General features: G+C 35.2%; 1 protein-coding gene across 2 annotated transcripts in view; it reads left to right on the top strand.

Annotated features, from left to right (window-relative positions):
- LOC113511737 (cell adhesion molecule Dscam2-like) overlaps positions 1–21,337 on the top strand; it is a 140,495-nt gene that overhangs the window by 21,385 nt on the left and 97,773 nt on the right. For both annotated transcript variants that reach the window (XM_052896771.1, XM_052896770.1), the window contains exon 2: positions 563–620. In XM_052896771.1, the coding sequence (XP_052752731.1) occupies positions 572–620 (49 nt within the window). In that variant the 5' untranslated portion in view covers positions 563–571. The remainder of the gene's footprint in view (positions 1–562; positions 621–21,337) is intronic.

The following is a 21,337-nucleotide window of genomic DNA, read 5'->3' as shown; positions in this document are numbered from 1 at the left end:
TTAAAATTTCAAATGTCTAACTACTACAAACTTTAAATCCCCCTTTTTCCCCATTTAGAGGTTTATTTTTAATATTCATTTCTTATTGTTCATACATATTATATAAATAACCTACGTCCAAAATTTTAAGTGTCTAGATTTAGTGGTTTCGACTGTGCGTTGCTATATGGGTCAGTAAGACTGAGTGACTTGATTGAGTGACTGCAGTCAACATCCTTTTTCATAGTTTGATTTTTGATTTTTGATTGGTATTGCAGGCGTTCATAGGCTACGGTAACCGCTTACCATCAGGTGGGCCGTATGCTTGTTTGCCACCTCAGTGGTATAAAAAAAATATATATCTACATAGTTTAGTTCTGTTCTTTTTGAATTTTAGTTTTGTATATACCACAAATACATATTTATATCATAATAATAGATTTTTAATAAAATATTGCATAAATATTTTCTTTATATCACTAAGGTGACAAACAAGCATACGGCCCACTTGATGGTAAGCAGTATATTAACTTATGTATATGAGTTCTGTAACTCATTGTTAACAAATCTGTTATTTTTTCAGGTACCTACAATGAATGCTGTTTGGTCGATTTTCGCTGTATTCATGCTCTTAAATGCAAGTAAGTGCAGTTAATTGTCTTTTATGTAATTTTTTTTATACAACTTATAATGGCAAACAAGCTGGCGGCCCACCTGATGGAAAGTGGTAACCGTCGCCTATAGACATGAGCAGTACCATGGACATAACAGAGTATACTGTTTCGCCCATGATACAGATGATGGAATAGAAATAATAAAAAAAAAACGCAGTAACGTAGCCATAATGCGTTGTTATTTCTGAGGCGCTGGTTTCTCTGAGTTACCGTCGCCGGCGGCGGGCCACCGACATGTGTCCATAGTCGGCAATGTTCGAATATTATGTTCTGGAACTTTCGGGATCGTATTCTCAGAAAAGTCGCCCGCGGCGGGTAGCACAGCGGGCGAAGGTCGTCCGCCGCACGCATCCGTCACTATCATGTTTGTTTAATACCGAAGTGCGTAGCCGTAGTGTCCCGATAATAAAATTATTAGAAATAAATTTCAACAAAGAAAATTACGACTTGTTGATTAATTAAATAAGATTCAATTCTATCTTCTGGGGGGTTAAGAGATTTCTTTATAGGCAACGCGCGCTTAATAACTCTGGTATTGCAGGTGTTCATAGGCTATGGTAACCACTTACTAACAGGAGGGCCGTATGCTTGTTGCTACCTCAGTGGTAAAAAAACACTTAATCGACGCACCCGACAAAAATTATAAAAATAATGTGTTCAAGCAAACAGTATGGGTAATATATAAAATACGTCTCTTCTTTTCTGCGACACAAATAAAAATTCATTATCGTATCGCCCAAAATGAAACATAATTTTAAATTGTTTTTCACAAAATATAATCTTTTCAATCGTGACATTTAAATATTTTGATGTTAAACTACGACCGACCGACGGATGGACCGATTTTGATAAAATTTCAATGGAACTCACCGAACATGAACACATGAACCGATACGACATCATAACATTAAAAAATGAGTATCCTTTTTGGAAGGCCGACAACACATCTGCAATGATTCTGGTGTTGTCGGTGATCATGTGCGGCAGTAGTCAGATACCATTCTTTTTTTTTATGGGTGATAATTGAATGGTAACCCCACCCGCGCTATCGGTATACACGATTGCATTTGTAACTATCTGGAGCAGAACTGGTTCAGATTCGATAAACCGAATTATTCTCAGTCGCTCATCACAATACTGTCCTAATGAGCGGCGCTCTAACAAGCCTTATTCATGCTTTACGTACCAAAATACTATTATATAGCTATGTATACTCGTATTTTTGTACTGAAATATCTATTTTTAAGCGAAATTAAAGGGTATGGTAGTCATAACAGCATAGTTTACCAATGGGAGACTTTGTATAAAAGTCGTTTGCTTGGACACCTCTGTCCTATTCGTGTTTCTACTGTGAAGCAGTTGTGTTTGTATGGCAATGTTTCGGTTTGAAATAAATTTACAAGGTACAGAGGAATAACACCTGAGTCCTCAGGAATGGCAACGCATGGGGGTATCATGTGCGAAACAGTATACTCTGTTATGTCCATGGTACTGCTTAGAATAACATGTACAACTTAGAACGGCAAACAAGCTGATTGACCATCTGATGGAAAGTGGTAACCGTCGCCTATAGACATGAACAGCACCGTGAATATAACAGAGTATTTTGTGTCGCCCTCAATACCCCTCATGCGTTGTAATTCCTGAAGAGTGAGGTGTTATGCCTCTATACGCTGTAATTTTACTGATAAATATAAAGCTATTTATCCACGACAATTTTCAACATTTTTCGTCACATATTTACATTTCTGTTGGTCCAAATGTTAACTGGGAGACAATGCTATATAGTATTAAGTCACAAGATTGGCTACTATTATTATTACCCGAAGTTCTACAACCTTCCATATTAGCCATCAATCTGCGACTGTCATTTCGCCTACGCACGTTTTGCGGCACGTGTTTCACCTCTAAACGAGGCATCTTTAGGCAAGTTAATAGATCGCTTCTCGGAGTTTAGTGTTAACCGTTCGTCACCCAAACTGCGAATGATTCATTTTTGGCCGTGTTGATGAAAATGATGGAAAATTGTAGAACTTCTGATAATAATACTATAAATAGGGGGGAAAGGGATTGTTAGTAATGGAGACTAAAAATCCCATTGCTAGCAATATACCCAACCAGGTCGACCTCTTCGCGGTTCCCTCTGGAAACTATCATGGTTAATTCCTGATGAATTTATCATGATGGGCTAACTGGCCTGTTATCATTCTCATCTATCACCCTACACTGGTGCTCCGCCAGCGTATCCCGTTAGCGCAGGGGTTACCATACCATTTTCACCCATAAAAAAAAATACTATAAATAGCCAACGATCAAGTGTTGGTAATAGCAGTACTAATGGTAGCAGAATTAAAACAAAAAAAAATATTGTAATCAAATAACCAGGGAGAAATGTAGCCGTTTATCATAACTTGGCGCCCAACGTGGGACTCGAATCTACGATCCCGAAGAATGGTATCCATTTTTATTTCGAAACACAATCAACTATTTAAGATACTAGTTTGGAAGATATAAGTATATTTAAACATACGTCTGCGTAGAGTGTAGACATTAGTAATGAATGCATTTTCACTAAACTAACTCGACAAAACTCACCGCTATTTACGGCGAGATATTCCACAAAACCGAGCGAGCTTTTTCACTTAGTTGTAACAAAGGCGTACTAACGAACTCTCGCCAACCGCCAGAACTGCTACGTCGCTCAAAGTTTATCGCTGACACTAGTTTTCTATAGTATGGAATGGATTTTTGCTTTTAAAAAGAACCTGGTTATCTCATTTTATCCAGGAAAGGTAACCATTTAAGTATTCATGAGTGAGAAGATTTACAATTTCAAAAATCGTTTTTTAGTTGTCGAACAACCAGTTATTTAAATAAATTAAAAACCAAACTTCTAAACAGATTTTGATGAAATTTCTATTGAACCAATCTGAAAGTATTTCCTTTGATATAAAATAAAAATCAAATTTGGTTTATAAATGATGGAGTTAAGAGGATTCAAACATAAAAAAATAATTGAATAATAACAAAAAAAAAAATAACTAATAAAAAAACACCTTCTTCCTCTTTTTTGTAATTGGTTAAAAACTGATTTTATTACCCACGTTACTTGTGGGTATTGTAGGAAAGGACAGAGAAACAATTAATATGTTAATATAATATATGACACTAGAAAATCTCGAATTAAAATTTCAAACAGAAATCTCTAAAAATTCATAAAAAAATATAGTTTTTCGACGTTCAGAAATCGAGTCAAAAATGAACATAAGTTATAAAAATAATAAATTTAAAATATTCTACAAACTTATTTTAACTATTGCAGTTTTTTGTCACCGTCTTTCAAATTGAGATATCAGTGTAAAAGAAAAGAACAAAAAATTTCAACAGTTAATAATAATAATAATAATAGAATTTTTATAAATTTTAAAAAGTAATAAAAATTTTATTTCATAACCATGATTGTAACAAACTCAGCACTGGTAATTACAGTAAAAGTAGGTACGAATTCATTTGTACATTTGGATCAGCCTAAACATCTATGTCTGAACTAGGTTATAAAACCTGTATCTCAGACAACAGCGCTCAACTCTCATTATATAGTATAATATTAGTTCAGCTAAATTTTTAGTGCTACTTATAAGTCACTAAGCACCATAATTATTATTTTTAAAACTTATATCCTTATATCTTTTTCCCTCATCTAAAGAAGACTCCCAGATAAAGTTGGAACAATTAACGGAAATAATAAATATGGAAAATTCATTAAATTTCCGTTAATCAATTATACATAAATAAATTGCCGGTGGAACTGAACATTTTCCAGGAACAATTTATAATACTCCAACACTAACTTTGACAGCTGGATGTGCTCGACAATCGTATGGTTGTGTCAGTAAAGGAAGTTTCCAATTTCTTGTCAAGAAAGGGGTGGCTAAGTTATTATAAAAATATTGCTAGCAACTCTACTGTGATTAATATAATGTGAATTCGTTACCATGAGCTATTTGAGCTGACTTCATCTATTACTGGTGCTCTGCCAGCATTTACTAAGTATGTACGAGTAGGTAAGATTTCCATTCTATTATTATCCATTAAAAAAAAAATCAATACATTAATAGAGCAGCAATTTTGGGGATGAAAATGGTGGTGAATTCTTACTCCTTTACACGGAAAGAGACGTATTGTAGATAGATGGAGTAGACAGATTAAAAAAATTCTCATTGAAAAGTCTCGACAATTTATTCTATCTCACTAAAGTGACTCCGACTGAAGGAACGTTGGAATAGAAAGAATTAATGAGTTACTTTCCAATCAATATACAGGGCGAGCTTTCTTGGGATTCCAATTTTAAACTCAGAAGTAATTTGTTTGCGAATTGTCGATGTACTTCCTTTAAATGATTGAATATTTTGTAATTCTAATACAAGTCTCGGTTTATTTCGCTAGAAAAGTAATAATGTTTTATTTAATATAAATAACAATAAGCTAATATTCTTTGTACAATTCTTAGAATTTAAAAATTCTGCTATTACTCATAATATTGTCAAGAGTTTCTGGGCCGCCTTATTTACGTAGGTTGTTTTGAATGTTACTTATTTTTTTTTATATTAACAAAAAAGTAATTAAAAACAATGAAAAATATATATAGAAGAACTATCAAAGAGTTCAGAATTGTGTAACAAAATTAGCGGCCTTACTGCAAAAAATATTTAAGACACGTTTTAACTAAACAGTGTTTAACAAAACTCTGTCTAAATGATTAAATATTATTTAGTCAGAGTATTATGTAGCTTTCTCAAACATACGCTATGTCATCTAACGCAACGAAAAGCAAAGTCGACTTGTGGATTTCCAGTTAGTTTGCTCCTTTAGATTTTGACTCCTTGGCGGCGACTTGCAGTGGCCAATTTGGAAATTCCTTCATAGACTGCGAACCCAACTTGATCGCTGCAGGTACAACCTGATAAAATGGAGTGTTATATCACGGGAGGCCTGTGACTGTGGAACGCAATCGCAGACCATGTCTTATCTCCTGTTCTGTTCTTCGTTTTTCACGAAGGAGGACCTGAATAAGGTAACCAACTGTGCTGTGGAAGTTGCCAAGTTCTAGTCCAAATATATTTAGGTTGCCTTGAAACAAGAAGTAGTGTAATAATGATTATTAATAATTTTATGCACCAAAATCTATAGATTATTAGAATGAAGTTTATTACTTTGACTCGTTATTTTTAAAAATTTTTTTTTTTTTTTTAATTTGGATATAAACAAATGGTAGAAATGCTTTACGTAAATCTAATGATGTATTGAACTCCTGTCTATTACAAGTCTAACTTTTTATTTTGTAAGACGGTACGTTTTTATTCGACTGATCAAAAAATGTAAGAGGGAGACTTTGTACAAAAGTCGTTTGCTTGGGCACCTCTATTCTATTCGTGTTTCAACCGTGAAGCAGTTGTGTTTGCATGGCTGTATTTCGGTTTGAGGGGTGGGATATGGCGTTAATTTACTGGGTACGGAGGAATAACACCTGAGTCCTCAGGAATGGCAACGTATAGTGGGTATCATGGGCGAAACAGTATACTCTGTTATATCCATGGTTTATACTCTGTTATATCTATGTTCATGTCTACGACGGCGACGGTTACCACTTTCTATCAGGTGGGCCGTCAGCTTGTTTGCCATTCTAAGTTGTATAAAAAAAAGTTCATATATTATGTAGTTGTTATTTATTTCACTACAACTTCTAAATACCTGAACAGATTTGAATGTATGGGTATTATAGAGTTCTCACATCATCTTGAATGACACTGGTTATAAATCTTTTGAAAAAATCGCATTTGCGCGCGAAATATTGTCTGGTCGTTAGGAACATACACTCCCGTTCCGTGTATTTTTTTATATAATAAACAATATTCAAGTGTTTTCTTTTTATTATTATTTTACTATTATTTTGCGTAAGTCTATATCACTGGTTATTAATATAGCAGAATTAAACAAAATAGAATTATTTTGTTTAATTCCGCTACCATTAGTATGTGTGTGACTGCCAACACTCGAAGATTGACCTCCACTATTACTACCAGAAGTTCCACAACCATATTAGCCATTAATCTCTGACTGCCATTTTGTTCGCACACATTCTGCGACATATGTTTCATCTCCAGACGCGGCATCTTCAGTGAAATTATTAAATCGCCGCCGTTTATAGTTTGCTGCGATGTGGTTTTGTGTGCAACTTGCTAGACTTCGCAGGGCTAAGTTTCTATTAATGAATAAACTATTACATATTGTGGACATCTGAAGTAACTATGTCGCGCCATTCTATTGTTATAAGCTTTGTGCGTGCTCCAGAACTCGTGGGGAACCTTAGCTGCGCCGTGACGGAAGATAGCAGCCCAGGGCAGTAAACAAACCAGCTCAAAGATTTACGGCTAATATTTTTTTGTGAACAGACAAACCGGTCTAGAAAATTCAACACAAGTAGCCCTCTCTGACGACTCCTTGGATTTTTACCCTATTATTCATAAAAACTAAAATGTTCTACAAGCTTGATTTAATTATTAGAGTGATTTGTCAGTGTCTTTCAAATTAAGAAGTTAGTACAAAAAAAAGGACAAAACACTTCAATAGCTAAAATATATTTATTCAAATTTAAATTTAAATCCATTAAATGCCAGACAACAAGATCAATTTTTTTTATACTATAAAAAGTTTAATATTTTTATAAGGGGGTTTGTTTTATGCCCATAAACTGGTCATGCGGATAGAAGTTGCGAGTAAAAGCTAGTAAATACTGATTTTCTCGCAATACATCGATGTGTTCTCTTCTACGAACCAAAATGTATTTATTAATATGCTCCCGAGCGTACCTAACTGGATGAATATGGAGTACGAATTAAATTCGAGACGACCCATCCTGGAAGTGTAACTCTCGTCTCAGGTTCATCAATAATACGGGGGCAGAATTTCGAGCTGCCGTATTTATTGAATAATTTATACTTAAATGGACAGGACTATTCACAACGTAGATAGACATTGAAATACCTATTTCAACCAACTTGGATGCAGTGGAAAGTTCAATTGAAGTGTAGATGCATATTATAAAACGTGAAAGTTTGTAGCGATGTCTGTATACTAGAATGTTTGTTTTTTTATGCGACTTAGAGTGGCAAACAAGCTGACGGCCCACCTGATGGAAAGTGGTAAATGTCGTCTATATTTATTTCATCATCATCATATCAGCCTTTAACTGTCCACTGTTGAACATAAGTGTCCTCTTTGGGGGGTTTTATCAGTAGTTGCCGTGCTTGGCAAGCGAGTTGACAACCGCAGTTAGGATTTGGCGCCACACCAGCGTATACCGTTAGCTGAGGCGGGGTTACCATGTTTGCTTTACGCTAGAAACACGAATGAGACAGAAGTACCCAGGCGGAAAATTTATATACAGTCTCAGTCTGATAAAATCTAACTAATATTTTAGACTTTTAGACAGCTATAATAGAAAATGGCGCCTCAGAATCCGCGCCATTGAAGTCAATAGCGCCTGTTGATTACTTAATTAATTCCACCTAATACGGAGTTACAACGTCACGGTAACTAATTGCAAGAGAATGCGTTAACCGTAAACAAATTAAAATTCGCCGCGTTAACAATTTAATTGTTCACCCGAATATTCTCAAAGGGACACGAAAATCCGTGAGGCGCATTCTCCAAGTGCCTCCCGCCATTGTTGAGAAGCGAAAACCCTCGCTCATTACTATTTTTAAACGAATGGAACAGGCATCTATTGTGAGGAAAATGTAAAACTAGAAAATAGAGGTGGGTATAACAATATTTATATATCGCAGTTTTAATACTTATTTAGGTGACACAGTATGTTATGTCTGTGCATGTCCTGTTATGTCCATGATCCTGTTGTTTCATTTAGTCTATAGGCCATGTAACGGTTACAATGTTCCATCAGGAGAGCCGTCAGCTTGTCTGCCATTCTAAGTTGCATAAAAAAAACCATAAACTTTATTTTAAGGATAATGGTATATAAAAATAAATAAATATATAATATTATTGTCCACGTGACCGAAATATATTAATTATTTATGATCAATCGCATAATAGATCTTTTTATTAGAAAAAAAAAACTTGTAAAAATAGAATACATCTGTACATAATATATTACATACAGTAAAGTTCATTCTAGTTAACACATTTTGTCTTCTTCAATGTTCCACCATCAAACATTGTGGTCCTTCGAGCCGGATTCAATTATCAACCTATGTGCAGTGACGTGACCGGGATTAATGGTGCTGGTTCAATAGTATGAACAAAATTTTAGACTTCAATAAATTGTTTTTTTTTTAAACAACTTAGAATGGCAAACAAGCTGACGGCCCACCTGATGGAAAGTGGTAACCGTCGCCTATAGACATGAGCAGTACCATGGACATAACAGAGTATACTGTTTCGTCCATGATACCCCCACGCGTTGCTATTCCTGAGGACTCGGATGTTATTACTCTGTACCCTGTAAATTCACGCCATATCCCACCATTCAAACCGAAACACAGCCATGCAAACACAACTGCTTTACGGCTGAAACACGAATGGGACAGAGGTACCCAAGCAATCGACTTTTGTACAAAGTCTCCCCCTGGTAAAATGACATTAGATTTATCTTAAATATGAAAATTCTATGACGATCGTAGAAAACATATAGATATTTTTCAGGTTTTACCCACGACTTTGCGCGGCCCAGATTTATTGATTGATCAGGGTAAATAGTAGTCCATATATTTATTTGAAATATATACTGTTTTGCCCATGCGTTGCCATTCCTGAGGACTCAGGTGTTATTCCTCTGTACCCAGTAAAATCAAGCCATATCCCACCCTTCAAATCGAAACACAGCCATGCAAACACAACTGCTTCACGGTTGAAACACGAATGGGATAGAGGTATCCAAGCAATTGACTTTTGTACAAAGTCTCCCTCTGGTAAACTATTTATATTACCAGAAGTTCTATAACTTTCCATATTAGCCATCAATCCTCGACCATCATTTAATCTACGCACGTTTTGCGACACGTGTTTCACCTCTAAACGAGGCACCTTTAGCTAAATTAATAAACCGCTGCTAATAATAATAATAGTGTTTAATCTTCGAGTGTTGGCAATCACACACACACTAATGATAGTGGAATTAAACAAAATAATTCTTATCAACTAACCATTGGTCTACTTTAAAGATACCCTGTGTGAATTTACTGGGTACAGAGGAATAACACCTTAGTCCTCAGGAATGGCAACGCAAGGGGGGTATCATGGTATATCAGTATATCATGGTATATCAGTATACTCTGTTATGTCCATGGTACTGCTCATGTCTATAGGCAACGGTTACCACTTTCCATCAGGTGGGCCGTCAGCTTGTTTTCCTTTCTAAGTTGTATAAAAAAAACCCTAGAACCAGTCAGATAGAAGGCTGTAAATTTTGACAACGCGTCCTTAGGGTATCTCAGAATGCTGCAATAATAGAGCCGGGATTGGACAACGGCCGGTCCCTAACGAATACCAAAAGTTTATTGTATAATTTATATGTGTTTGGAGACTTACAAGATTTTATAAGTGTATCATAATTTTTGTGGTAGTATCTACGGAATGAAGTTGAAATCGTTAGTACAATGGCCAATAAGTAACCATCGTTTACAAATAAAAAAGTCGATTGCTTGGGTACCTCTGTCCCATTCGTGTTACAACCGTGAAGCAGTTGTGTTTGCATGGCTGTGTTTCGATTTGAAGGGTGGGTGCTGAATTTACTGGATAAAGAGGAATAACACCTGAGTCCTCAGGAATGGCAACGCATGGGGGTATCATGAGCGAAACAGTATACTCTGTTATGTCCATGGTACTGCACATGTCTATAGGCGATGGTTACCACTTTCTCTCAGGTGGGCCGTCAGCTTGTTTGCCATTCTAAGTTGTACGGAATAGCACCACATAAAGAGACACTGATAACACCATTCCTACTCTACTTTCCATATTACATATATTTAAGGTGTTTCCGTACTAGTACGACAGCTAAGCGTACCATTGATTAAAATAGTACGAGAGGCTCGAAATTTTTTTTCGAAATACTAAGATTGTATAAATTCGACGTAAATTTCAAGAAAAGAGCATATGTCTTTTTAAAAGGTCGATAGCATATTTGCAACATTGAAAATATTGTAAATATGCAAAAGAATTACTTACCCACGTTATATTGTATTATTATTTTTGTGATAAACAGTAAAATTATAATTGTGATAAACAATAAAAAAGGCTTATTTTATTTTTATACATATATATAAAAATTTCCAAAAAGCTGCTGTATTAAACACTTGATCCTTTGGTCTTCAGATCTTACCTACAATAAATGGAATCAAATATTAAGAGACTCAAGGGTTACGAAATTCTTAGCGATCCTCGTAAACTTAAACGATAAGTTGAAAAATGGAGGGTGGAAAGGCATTGTTAGTAATGGAGACTGAGAATCCTATTGCTAGCAATATACCCAACCAGGTCGACCTCCTCGCGGTTCTCCCTGGAAACTGTCATGGTTAATTCCTGATGAATTCATCATGATGGGCTAACTGGCCTGTATTCATTCTCATCTATCAACCTTCACTGGTGCTCCGCCAGCGTTCGCCAGTATTTTCATCCATCAAAAAAAAAGTTGAAAAATGGAGGATAGAATAATAAAGCCACACATTCGCACCAATAGTCTGCTCCTCAAATTAGGATACCCTGTGTTGAGAGCAATCAAGCAACGGACATCTGGCGGCACAACCCAGAACACCCACACCCGAGGCAATTCAGAGAAAACCTTTCCTAAATTGGCCTGACCGGGAATCGAACCCGGGACCTCATTTACGTAAGACAATGTAACCGTCAATGCGTTGCAGAAGTCGTTGTCGAAAGATTAGATTAGATAGAAGGGTTTAATAGAAAAACGCGGGATATCAGTTCGTCTTTATAATTTCAGTTAGTGCATTCGGTCACGAAAAATTCCCACCAAATGTGTCGACTCTGAATGTTATTTTATTTATTTATTTATTCTTATAATGTTATCTTATACTTTATTAAGAGAGATTCTTAATTGGTTTCGACGTTAACTGAAATAATAATGAAAATGGTTCCCAATGGTGGATATAATTTGTGAAAACATCGTGACTTGGAAATGGTATTAACACAAGATTCAACAGTTGTATAAAGAAAAGCGGTACTGCCCTGGTAATAGCGGTTTATCTTTGAATGATTGTTTTAAATTTTGTTCAGCACTTCTGTCTGTATATCCTTCGGGTATATTTGAATTAAATTGGCTTCGCACGGGTGTACATTACATTACATCATATATATATAACGATTTGTGGTTGTGGGTGTGGTGTGGGTGATTTAAACCCATTTAAAGAATCACAAATTCTTTTTTTCATTAGGTATACACTAGCTGGGTATCAGTGAGGGATGCTAGGTGAGAGGAACTTATTACGGAACATGGAATAGAGTAAAAATAGAGCGAAATATTTATTTATATAAATCGATTATATTTGCTTACGTATTATTTTTTCAAGGTTATTTTTTTATATAATAAAAACACAAATTATTATAATTATTTATATATTCATATGTATATATATACATATATAATTTTATTACATTGTAAATTGTACACAATTGATGTATCTTGATAATAAATATAAATTTATTGTTAAACTTCGCCAATTAAAAGTTTTCAGTAATTAAAGTGTATTGTTTTCAACAAGTTATTATTTAGGTTCTACTTACTACGCACTTGTATTATTCTTGCTAATAAATTATGTTTAACAACATGCAACTCGTGTTATAATATAAAAAATAAATAAGAACAATAGTTTGAAAATATAATCCACTGATTAAAATTTACATTAATTTAATTTTTAGTACATTTTAAAAGACGAGCTGTGGTAATGATAATAATATAGTTGTTATAAAATTAATTTATATTTCAATATTATTATCATAAAGAAGAAAGATTTTATTGTTTATTTAGTTATTTGTGTGGTGTCAATGTATGTGTTTATGCGTGTGAGCGTGTGTGCATCTGTGCGCGTGTGCGTGTGTGGATTAGTAAGCGCGTGTATAAGAGTGCGTGCGTGTGTGCGTGTGTGCGTATGACGCGTGCGCGTTCGTAAGGGCGTGTGCGTACGTGTGTGTGTGTGTGTGTGTGTGTGTGTGTGTTTTTATGTACTTGTATATAATTAGTGTTTTATGACACGATATATTGCAATTAGTGTTAATGTTGCTATAATCGCTGTATGCTCTCATCGAAACTAAAAAGAAATTTATCTAGTAAACTGGATGATACTTAAATTTTTTTATAACGGATGTTCTAAAGGTGGCCCTGTTAATGCTAAAAATATTCAGAATGGACAATTTATTAATAAAGGTTTAATGGAGACGGCACGTGTTGTTTGTAATGGCTGAACTCAAAAACTACTACGGTGATTTCAGAATTCTATCATTTACAGAAAAGTACATTATCAACGAGTAACATGAGCTACATGTTATTTCAGAAAATCTTTCTACTAGTGTGAAGCTGGGTCGGATAGCTAGTATGGAATAAATATAGCAGCATATAGTAACATGTAGAAAACTATCGATTCCAAAAATATATGTATATCAGAATCGGATGCGTATTTAAAATATCTATCTATCTATCCTATTCAAGAGCTGCGCTCTTGTCGGCGGAGCTCTTGCCACTCACTACGATTTTCAGCGAGTCTCCTCACCTCTTGATACGACACGACACCAACTCCTTCCTTGATCTGCCTGATGTAACTATCCCTTGATTTTCATCTTACCTTCTATTATAATGTTCAACGTTCGTCGTGTCGTGTGAATGTGTGTGTGTCAATAAGTCAAACATAAATAAGTCTATCTATGTTTGCTCTTAAAATGACTTGTCTTTATATCAATATTAGCTATAATAAAACAGATGAAATTCTAGAAGGACATTTTGTACAAAAGTCATTTGGTAGAGTACCTCTGTCACACTCGTATTTCTGCCATTAAGTAGTTACGATTTTGTGGCTCTTTCGATCAGAAGGCTTGGATATGGCAGTGAAATTACAGTGTACAGGAGCATAACAACGTTGTTTGGGGAAGAGAGGATTTCTAATAATGGGGATTAGTAGCCCCATTGCTAGCAGTACACCCAAGTCAAATACATCAAGTCGACCTCGTTACACATCCCCCTTAAAACTATTGTGTTGTATTCCAAGTGGATTTATCACGACAGGCTAACAGACTAGCCTTTTCATTCTCACCTATCATCCCTCACTGATGCACCGCCAGCATATACCGTTACCGTAGGTGGAGTTACCATTCCATTATCATCCGTTAAAAAAAGACAGCACAGTTTTCAGGAATGATAACGCGTTAGGGCTACCATGGACGACACAGAATCACTGCGATCCCTGAATTACCACTTCATATCAAATCGACCGTCAGCATATTTGTCATTCTAAATATTATAAAAAAAAAAAAAATTTAGAAGGGGGCTCCTTGTAGAATAATGAAGTAAACGTTCCGTGTAAAACAGTTTTTACGTTGAAAAATGTAAAACAGTTTAGGTAAGTCTCGAGTTGTAAACACTCTAGCGGTGACGCCTCATAAATATTAATTGACGAGCGCTACGTGCATCCTGAATTATTCCGAAATAAGCGAGTTAAAAAACAATTTGAGAGTTTACGACTTTATATTAAATAAGCGTCTTTGCAAATCGTTTGTAAACGATACTGTATTTAAATAAATATTTAACAAGAGCATTAGCATCATTTTAACTATTGTATTATCTGTCTACAAATATTAAAAATAAAAAATAAAATGACATCGATTGCGGCAAAAGAAACTGACATTAATTGTGCCAAAACCTTTTTTTCAATAACTATCTTTATTGAAAAAATGAAAAGGAAAAAATGTTGGGAACACTTGATACGACACGACGAACTTATGAACATTATGATAGAAGGCAAGATAGAAGGAAGGAGGGAGAAAGAGACATAGTTACATCAGGCAGATCAAGGAAGGAGTTGGTGTCGTGTCGTATCAAGAGGTGAGGAGACTCGTTGAAAATCATAGTGAGTGGCAAGAGCTCCACCGACAAGAGCGCAGCTCTTAAATAGGATAGATAGATAGATAGATAGTCTTTATTGAATAATAAATAATAGAATGTAAAAAAGGAGAAAAGGCATACTCTAACTTAAATAATCTATTTTTTTCATGACAGTGTCCTTATCCAAACTATAATAAACAGCTATTATTATAAGTTCAAGCTATGTTAATGTAGTACATTCACAGAACTCTCCAGACTCGATCCGTCTGCGTTTGGTCGTAACTTATAAATATTAATACTGAAACATGGATACGAGATTCTATATATAGTGAGTTTAATTGAAATTTGTCTGGATTACATTCATAATAATACCAGTCCTAAAAATAAAATAAATCTATAATATAAAAATAAATCGCTGAAAGTGTGGCTAAGCGCAAATCTCAAGAACAGCTGAACCGATTTCGCTAATTCTTTTTTTAGAATATTTCTTGAAGTACGAGGATGGTTCTTATAGAGAGAAATATTCAAAAATTTGCCTAAAAAATTCTAAAAACGACACTTTTCTATACAGCCATACAAAAGATTCGTAATAATACTTAGAAGTCAATTTGAACTTTAATACCATACCATAAAGTTCAAGTGTTAAATATTAATTTCTGGAAAGCAAAACAATACGAGTGACGTATATATAGTGTTTTATAATTTTTATTTTTTGACATAATGCAATTGTTGATTTGTTAACTTTCTTTTTTTTTATCTTACTAACTGAACCGGCATCTCGAATAGCAGAATAAGTATTAAAAAAAACTAAAAAATTAAAGAATCGACTGTAACGAGTTCGCAGGGTCAGCTGGTATATAGTAAAACAGGATAAGTTCGCTTTTGTATATCATCTGGACGAGTGGCGGTCTTCCACCGTGCGTTTTTCAAGGCACTTTCTTCCACGTACAACCATTCTTTGGAATCAACTTCCAGCAGCAGTATTTCCGAACCGATACGACAACATAACCTTCAAAAAAGAGTATATTCCTTTTTAAAAGGCCGGCAGCACACCTGCAATTGGTTTGTGGGTGATCATGGGCGGCGGTAGTCAACCATCAGGTGAGCGATTATGTTGTAAAAAAACTTAATGTGTCCAAGTCAATTTGGAAATAAAAATTTTAAATACAACATACAACAATATCACTTTATCTATCTACTGCTGAACATAAGTTACTTATTGCCCCCTATTGCTCTCTATTGCTCTCTATTAGGGGGTTTGACCAGTAGTTGCCACACTTGGCAGGCGGGTTGGCAATTGCAGTTTTTTTTAAATGGATGATAATGGCATGGTAACCCTACCCCGCCTGCGCTAACGGTATACGCTGGCGGAGCACCAGTGAGAGATGACAGGTGAGTTAGAAAAGGTACGTCAGTTAGCCCATCATGACGAATTCACTTGGAATTGAACACGATAGTTTCCAGGGAGAACCGTGAGGAGGTCGACCTGACAGGGTGTATTGCTAGCAATGGGGATAGTAATCCCTGTTATTACCAATCCCTTCTCCACTAGCAATCGCAGTTAGGCTTTGACGATGTTTTAAGAAGGACACTTGGGCATCTCTCCGTTAACTTCCCATAGTCTCCTCTTACGACGGTCACGGAAAAGGAAGGGGTGGCCAATTTTATCCTGGGACTATATAGCTAAATAATACGATAATGTAATACACAGACAGACAATAAAATTATAAGAATTCCTTTATTACATATATTATAAAGAGCAAATATAAAAACAGTGCATAAATTTAAATACCTAGGGCACTATGTTACTGATGACCTTAAAGATCAAACTGATGTCGAAAGGGAGCGTAGGGCATTGACTGTTAGGTGTAACATGTTGGCTCGCAGGTTTGCTCGTTGTAGTGAAGAAGTAAAAATCACACTCTTCAAAGCATACTGCCAAACATTCTACACGAGCAGCCTGTGGGTCAACTGCACACAGGCCTCACTCAGTGCCCTACGAATCCAGTACAATAATAGTTTTAGAGTGCTGTTGAGGCTACCTCGCTTTTGTAGCGCTTCTAGCATGTTTGCTCAATCTCGCGTAGACGATTACTACGCTATAAGGAGAAAGAGAACTGCATCATTGATACACAGCGTTAGGACAAGCACTAACAGCATTCTAAAAGTAATAGGCGAGAAATATAATTCGCCTATAATTGGGCATTTCATTCAGATGCTGATTTAGTCGGTTGGGTCACATCGGAGTGAACTGCTTTAATTAATTTGCTTTTCTTTTTTTACTAAAATAGTTTGTAAGAAAACTGTTACTAACAAAATGGATCAAATTGTAGTCTGAATAATAAAGTATATTATTATATAAGTACGTAACTCCAAATGGGAATTTCATTGTACATTTTATTAATTCAGTGAACGAATATTCTGGACTTCAATTCGTTAAGCAATCCCGTTTGATCATACATAATTCCAATTTATTTTATAAAATACGTTAATACATAAAATAATATTTAAATATGTATATTAATACCAATTGAAATGTAATGTAATTCACATATTATACTAGCTTTCACCTGCTACTTCGTTTATGACCGATTGAGCGGTTAAGGCGCTAAGTGGTAACAAATAAAAAATACATAATTATAATAAGGAAACCCAACCATTTAACACGTGCAGAGGAATAACACCTGAGTCCTTAGGAATGGCAACGCATGGAGGTATCATGGGTGAAACAGTATACTCTGTTATGACCATGGTACTGCTCATGTCTATAGGCGACAGTCACCACTTTCCATCAGTTGGGCCGTCAGCTTGTTTGTCATTCTAAGTTGCATAAAAAAACCTTGTAGAGAGTGTAATGTCTTTCGGTGTATGTATATATAGTATTTATGTATGTTTGTATTATATATTAAAAAAAACAATAAACACTCAATCATCATAAGCATCCCTCTTAGGGGGTTTTGCTGGTAATTGTCACTTAAGTATCCTTATTAATATTATGTGTTTACGTCGTATGGTCCCGGCATAGAATAGGCCACACTTTCCTTTCCCGTGGGTGTCGTAAGAGGCGACTAAGGGAGGGCTGGAGATGGGCAGCAGCGTCCCCCTTAAAACATCACCAAAGCTTAACTGTGGTTGCCAAACCACCTGCCAAGCGTGGGGCAACTACTGGCAAAAAATATTTACAACATTGTTTATTTAAATATTGTTTAAATGATTAAATATTTACCCGGTAGGGTAATATACATTTATTTGTATATAATTTTATGTATTAACAATCTATAATTAAATTTATTACTTTAAATATCTATTATTTTAATGAATACAAATTTTATTTTATTTAGAGATAAATAGAAATTAGCCAAGTTTTTGTAGTAAGTCGTCAAATGGGGGTAAAGAGGTTTCTTCAGGGTACATAATACCCCTGTTTGTTGGTTTCTTACTGCCTTAACCAATTACTGTGGGGGAAAAGGGATTGTTAGTAATAGGGTGAGACAACCCCATTGCTAGCAATATACCCTTTCAGGTCGACCTCCACGTGGTTCCTCCTGGAAACCGTTGTGGCTAATTCTTGTTGAATTCGTCACGGTGGGCTAACTGACCTACTTCATCGTTACCTATCATCACTCACTGATGCCCCGCTAGTGTGTATTGAAAGTGCAGGCGGGGTTATCATTCCATTATCACCCAGTAAAAAATACCCCTGTTATTACAGGCGTTCATAGGCTACAGTAAACGCTTACCATCAGGTGCAGTTTGTCACCTCAGTGGTATAAAAAAAAAGCAAGTTTTACTTTTCTTCTACAATTTAAAAAAGAAAGTAGAAAATAGGGTCAGAATTGGCGGCGTAATCTCGTAACGTGCACATAAAAAAACAAATGAATTGAGAATCTCGTATTTAGAGCTATTTTTGCTTAAATATATATATTTAAGTATATCTTGTTCGTTTGAACAAAACACTTAGTAGCCCTACGGCTACAACAAAGCCAACTGCCTCGATTCGAAAGGATTCAGATAAACGGGTGAATTAGGTGGGGCTACAATGTGGTGTCTGTATATTTGTAAAAAGAAAATAATAAAAAATAATCCCAGTATTTATTTTAACAATTTCATCATTCATCGTTTCAGCCATTATTCGTCCACTGCTGGACATAAGTTTCGCACATAGTCTGCTATAAAGAACGGTCCTGAGCCACCTGTATTCAATGACTCCCTGCAATGCATTTCAGGTCGTCACTCCATCTAGTGGGGGATCGTCCTACACTGCGTTTCTCCGTACGGGGTCGCCACTCAAGAACGTTTCTTCCCCATCGGTTGTCATTTCTTTGAGCTATATGACCAGCCCATTGCCACTTCAGCGTGCTTATCCTTCGGGCTATGTCGTTTACGTTGGTTCTTTTGCGGATATCTTTGTTGCGGATTCTATCACGCAAAGAGATTCCGATTTAACAATTTATGGAAGATTTTTTTTTTTTATAATACAGGAGGCAAAGGAGCATGCGGCTCACCTGATGGTAATGGTACAAGTGTTTTTCAAATGATTTCAAACAGATGAATGTTCTCAATTTGGTGTAATTTTTTGATGTTTGTTACCTCATAACTCCGTCAATTCTGAACTGATTTGCTTTTTTTTTTTACATGAAAAAATATACTTAGAGATTAGTGTTAAAAAAAAATATAAAAATCGCTTTAATAATTTAGTTTTTAAATCAACATAACAAGTTTTTGTAACAATTAAGGTTTTTTTTTTCGGGGAACTCAAGGTTTATCTATTAATATCGGTTGTTGTATCAAGTTCCTAAAAAATAGTTAATAAAATTATAAATATATAATAGTAAATATGAATGAGAATTGATACGTAATGCGCCCTTATCGTTAAGCAATCTCTTCAATAAATCTAACAATCACAAATTAAAAATACATATTAATCTATTTATAGAACTTTCATATATGTAATTAAGGTACATATGGTGGTCGTAACACCTAAAGGCGGACTTTTTTTTGATGGGTGAAAATGGTATGGTGACCCCGCCTGCGCTAACGGGATACGCTGGCGGAGCACCAGTAAAGGGTGATAGATGAGAATGAAAACAGGCCAGTTAGCCTATCATGATGAATTCATCAGGAATCAACCATGATAGTTTCCAGGGAGAACCGCGAGGAGGTCGACCTGGTTAGCTAGCAATAGGATTCTCACTCTCCATTACTAACAATCCCTTTCCCCTCCTAAAGGCGTGCTCTACCCGTCAACCTTGGGATGAGTAGAGAACTTGATTGGTAGTATAATTATAAAATTTAAAAATAGAAAAAATACTATAATACCCAGTAATTTATATTATTATTATTAATGGAAGTTCTTATGTAATTTTACCTAACTGCGCAAGAAAAGAGGCTAATGTTTTTCGAGTGTATATGATAGTTATACACATACTTGTGTTATGTCGATGTGTATGTAGACTTAATGACTTGATCCTCGATGGATAAGTAGGGTGGCGTTACATGTTTTTAATTACAGGACTGTTATTAATTTATGTGAATATAGCATAAAATAGATATGACGATCATAAACTGTCATAAAGTATTATTTTTGAAATTGAGTTTTATTGATTATTTCATATACAGTAAGTTAATTAACGTAACCCATTCTTTAAAATTAAGGTTAATGTTCATTGATAGGGTCCCAAAAATACTTTTTTTTTATAGAAAATTAAATAGCATATTCCTTCTTAAAAGGCCGGCAGCACACCTGCAATGCCGTTGGTGTTGTGAGTGATCATGGGCGGCAGTAGTCACCTAGCATCAGGTGAGCCGCATATTAGTTTGCCCCCTGTGCTGGAAAAAAAATTATGAAAAAAAACAACCTGTATCTGTATTAACGACAACTACATATTAATAGGTATTACAGGGTTAAAAAACATTAGTTTTAAGTAACGGATTACGTTAATTATCATACAGTATACTTGTATTTATTGAGTACATTGATACACTTTCAATGTGATTAAATCTATTCTTTAAAAAAAAAAAACTAAATTTACGAGTATGTGAGTAATTCAATAATCTTCAGTCAATTTGGAAATTTCATGATTGAATTCCATTTAACTTTTTTTTTTATATCATGTTAGGCTCTTTAAAAAATGATGAGCGTTTCCTTCGAACTTCAGATTGCCCGTGAAGCTGTCGTTCGGTAAGACATTTTAGTGATTTAAAAGTGACACCAGAGGGCGCCACTCTCATACAAATTGGTAACAGTAGATGATTTAATCCCAATATTGCAAGAGATACTTTTACGTCTTCTCTTATGTATATGTATTTTGTACTTTGTCTTTTCTCTTTATATCTTGTTTTTTTTTTTGTAGTGATTTAATAACTGATACTAGAGGGCGCCATTTTCATACAAATTGGTAACAGTAGATGATTTAATCCCAATGTTGGAAGAAATACTTCTGTGTCTTCTCTTACATACACACACACATATATATATATATATATATATGTTTTGTATATTTTCTTTATTTCTATATTTTGTTTTATTTGGGATATCCACTTCAAACAGAATCCGATG

The sequence above is a fragment of the Galleria mellonella genome, unplaced genomic scaffold, assembly GCF_026898425.1.
Source record: "Galleria mellonella isolate WM207_F2 unplaced genomic scaffold, CSIRO_AGI_GalMel_v1 utg332, whole genome shotgun sequence".
Classification (NCBI taxonomy): domain Eukaryota; kingdom Metazoa; phylum Arthropoda; class Insecta; order Lepidoptera; family Pyralidae; genus Galleria; species Galleria mellonella.
Note: the sequence above shows the minus strand (reverse complement) of the source record. Positions and strands in the feature narration are given on the sequence as shown.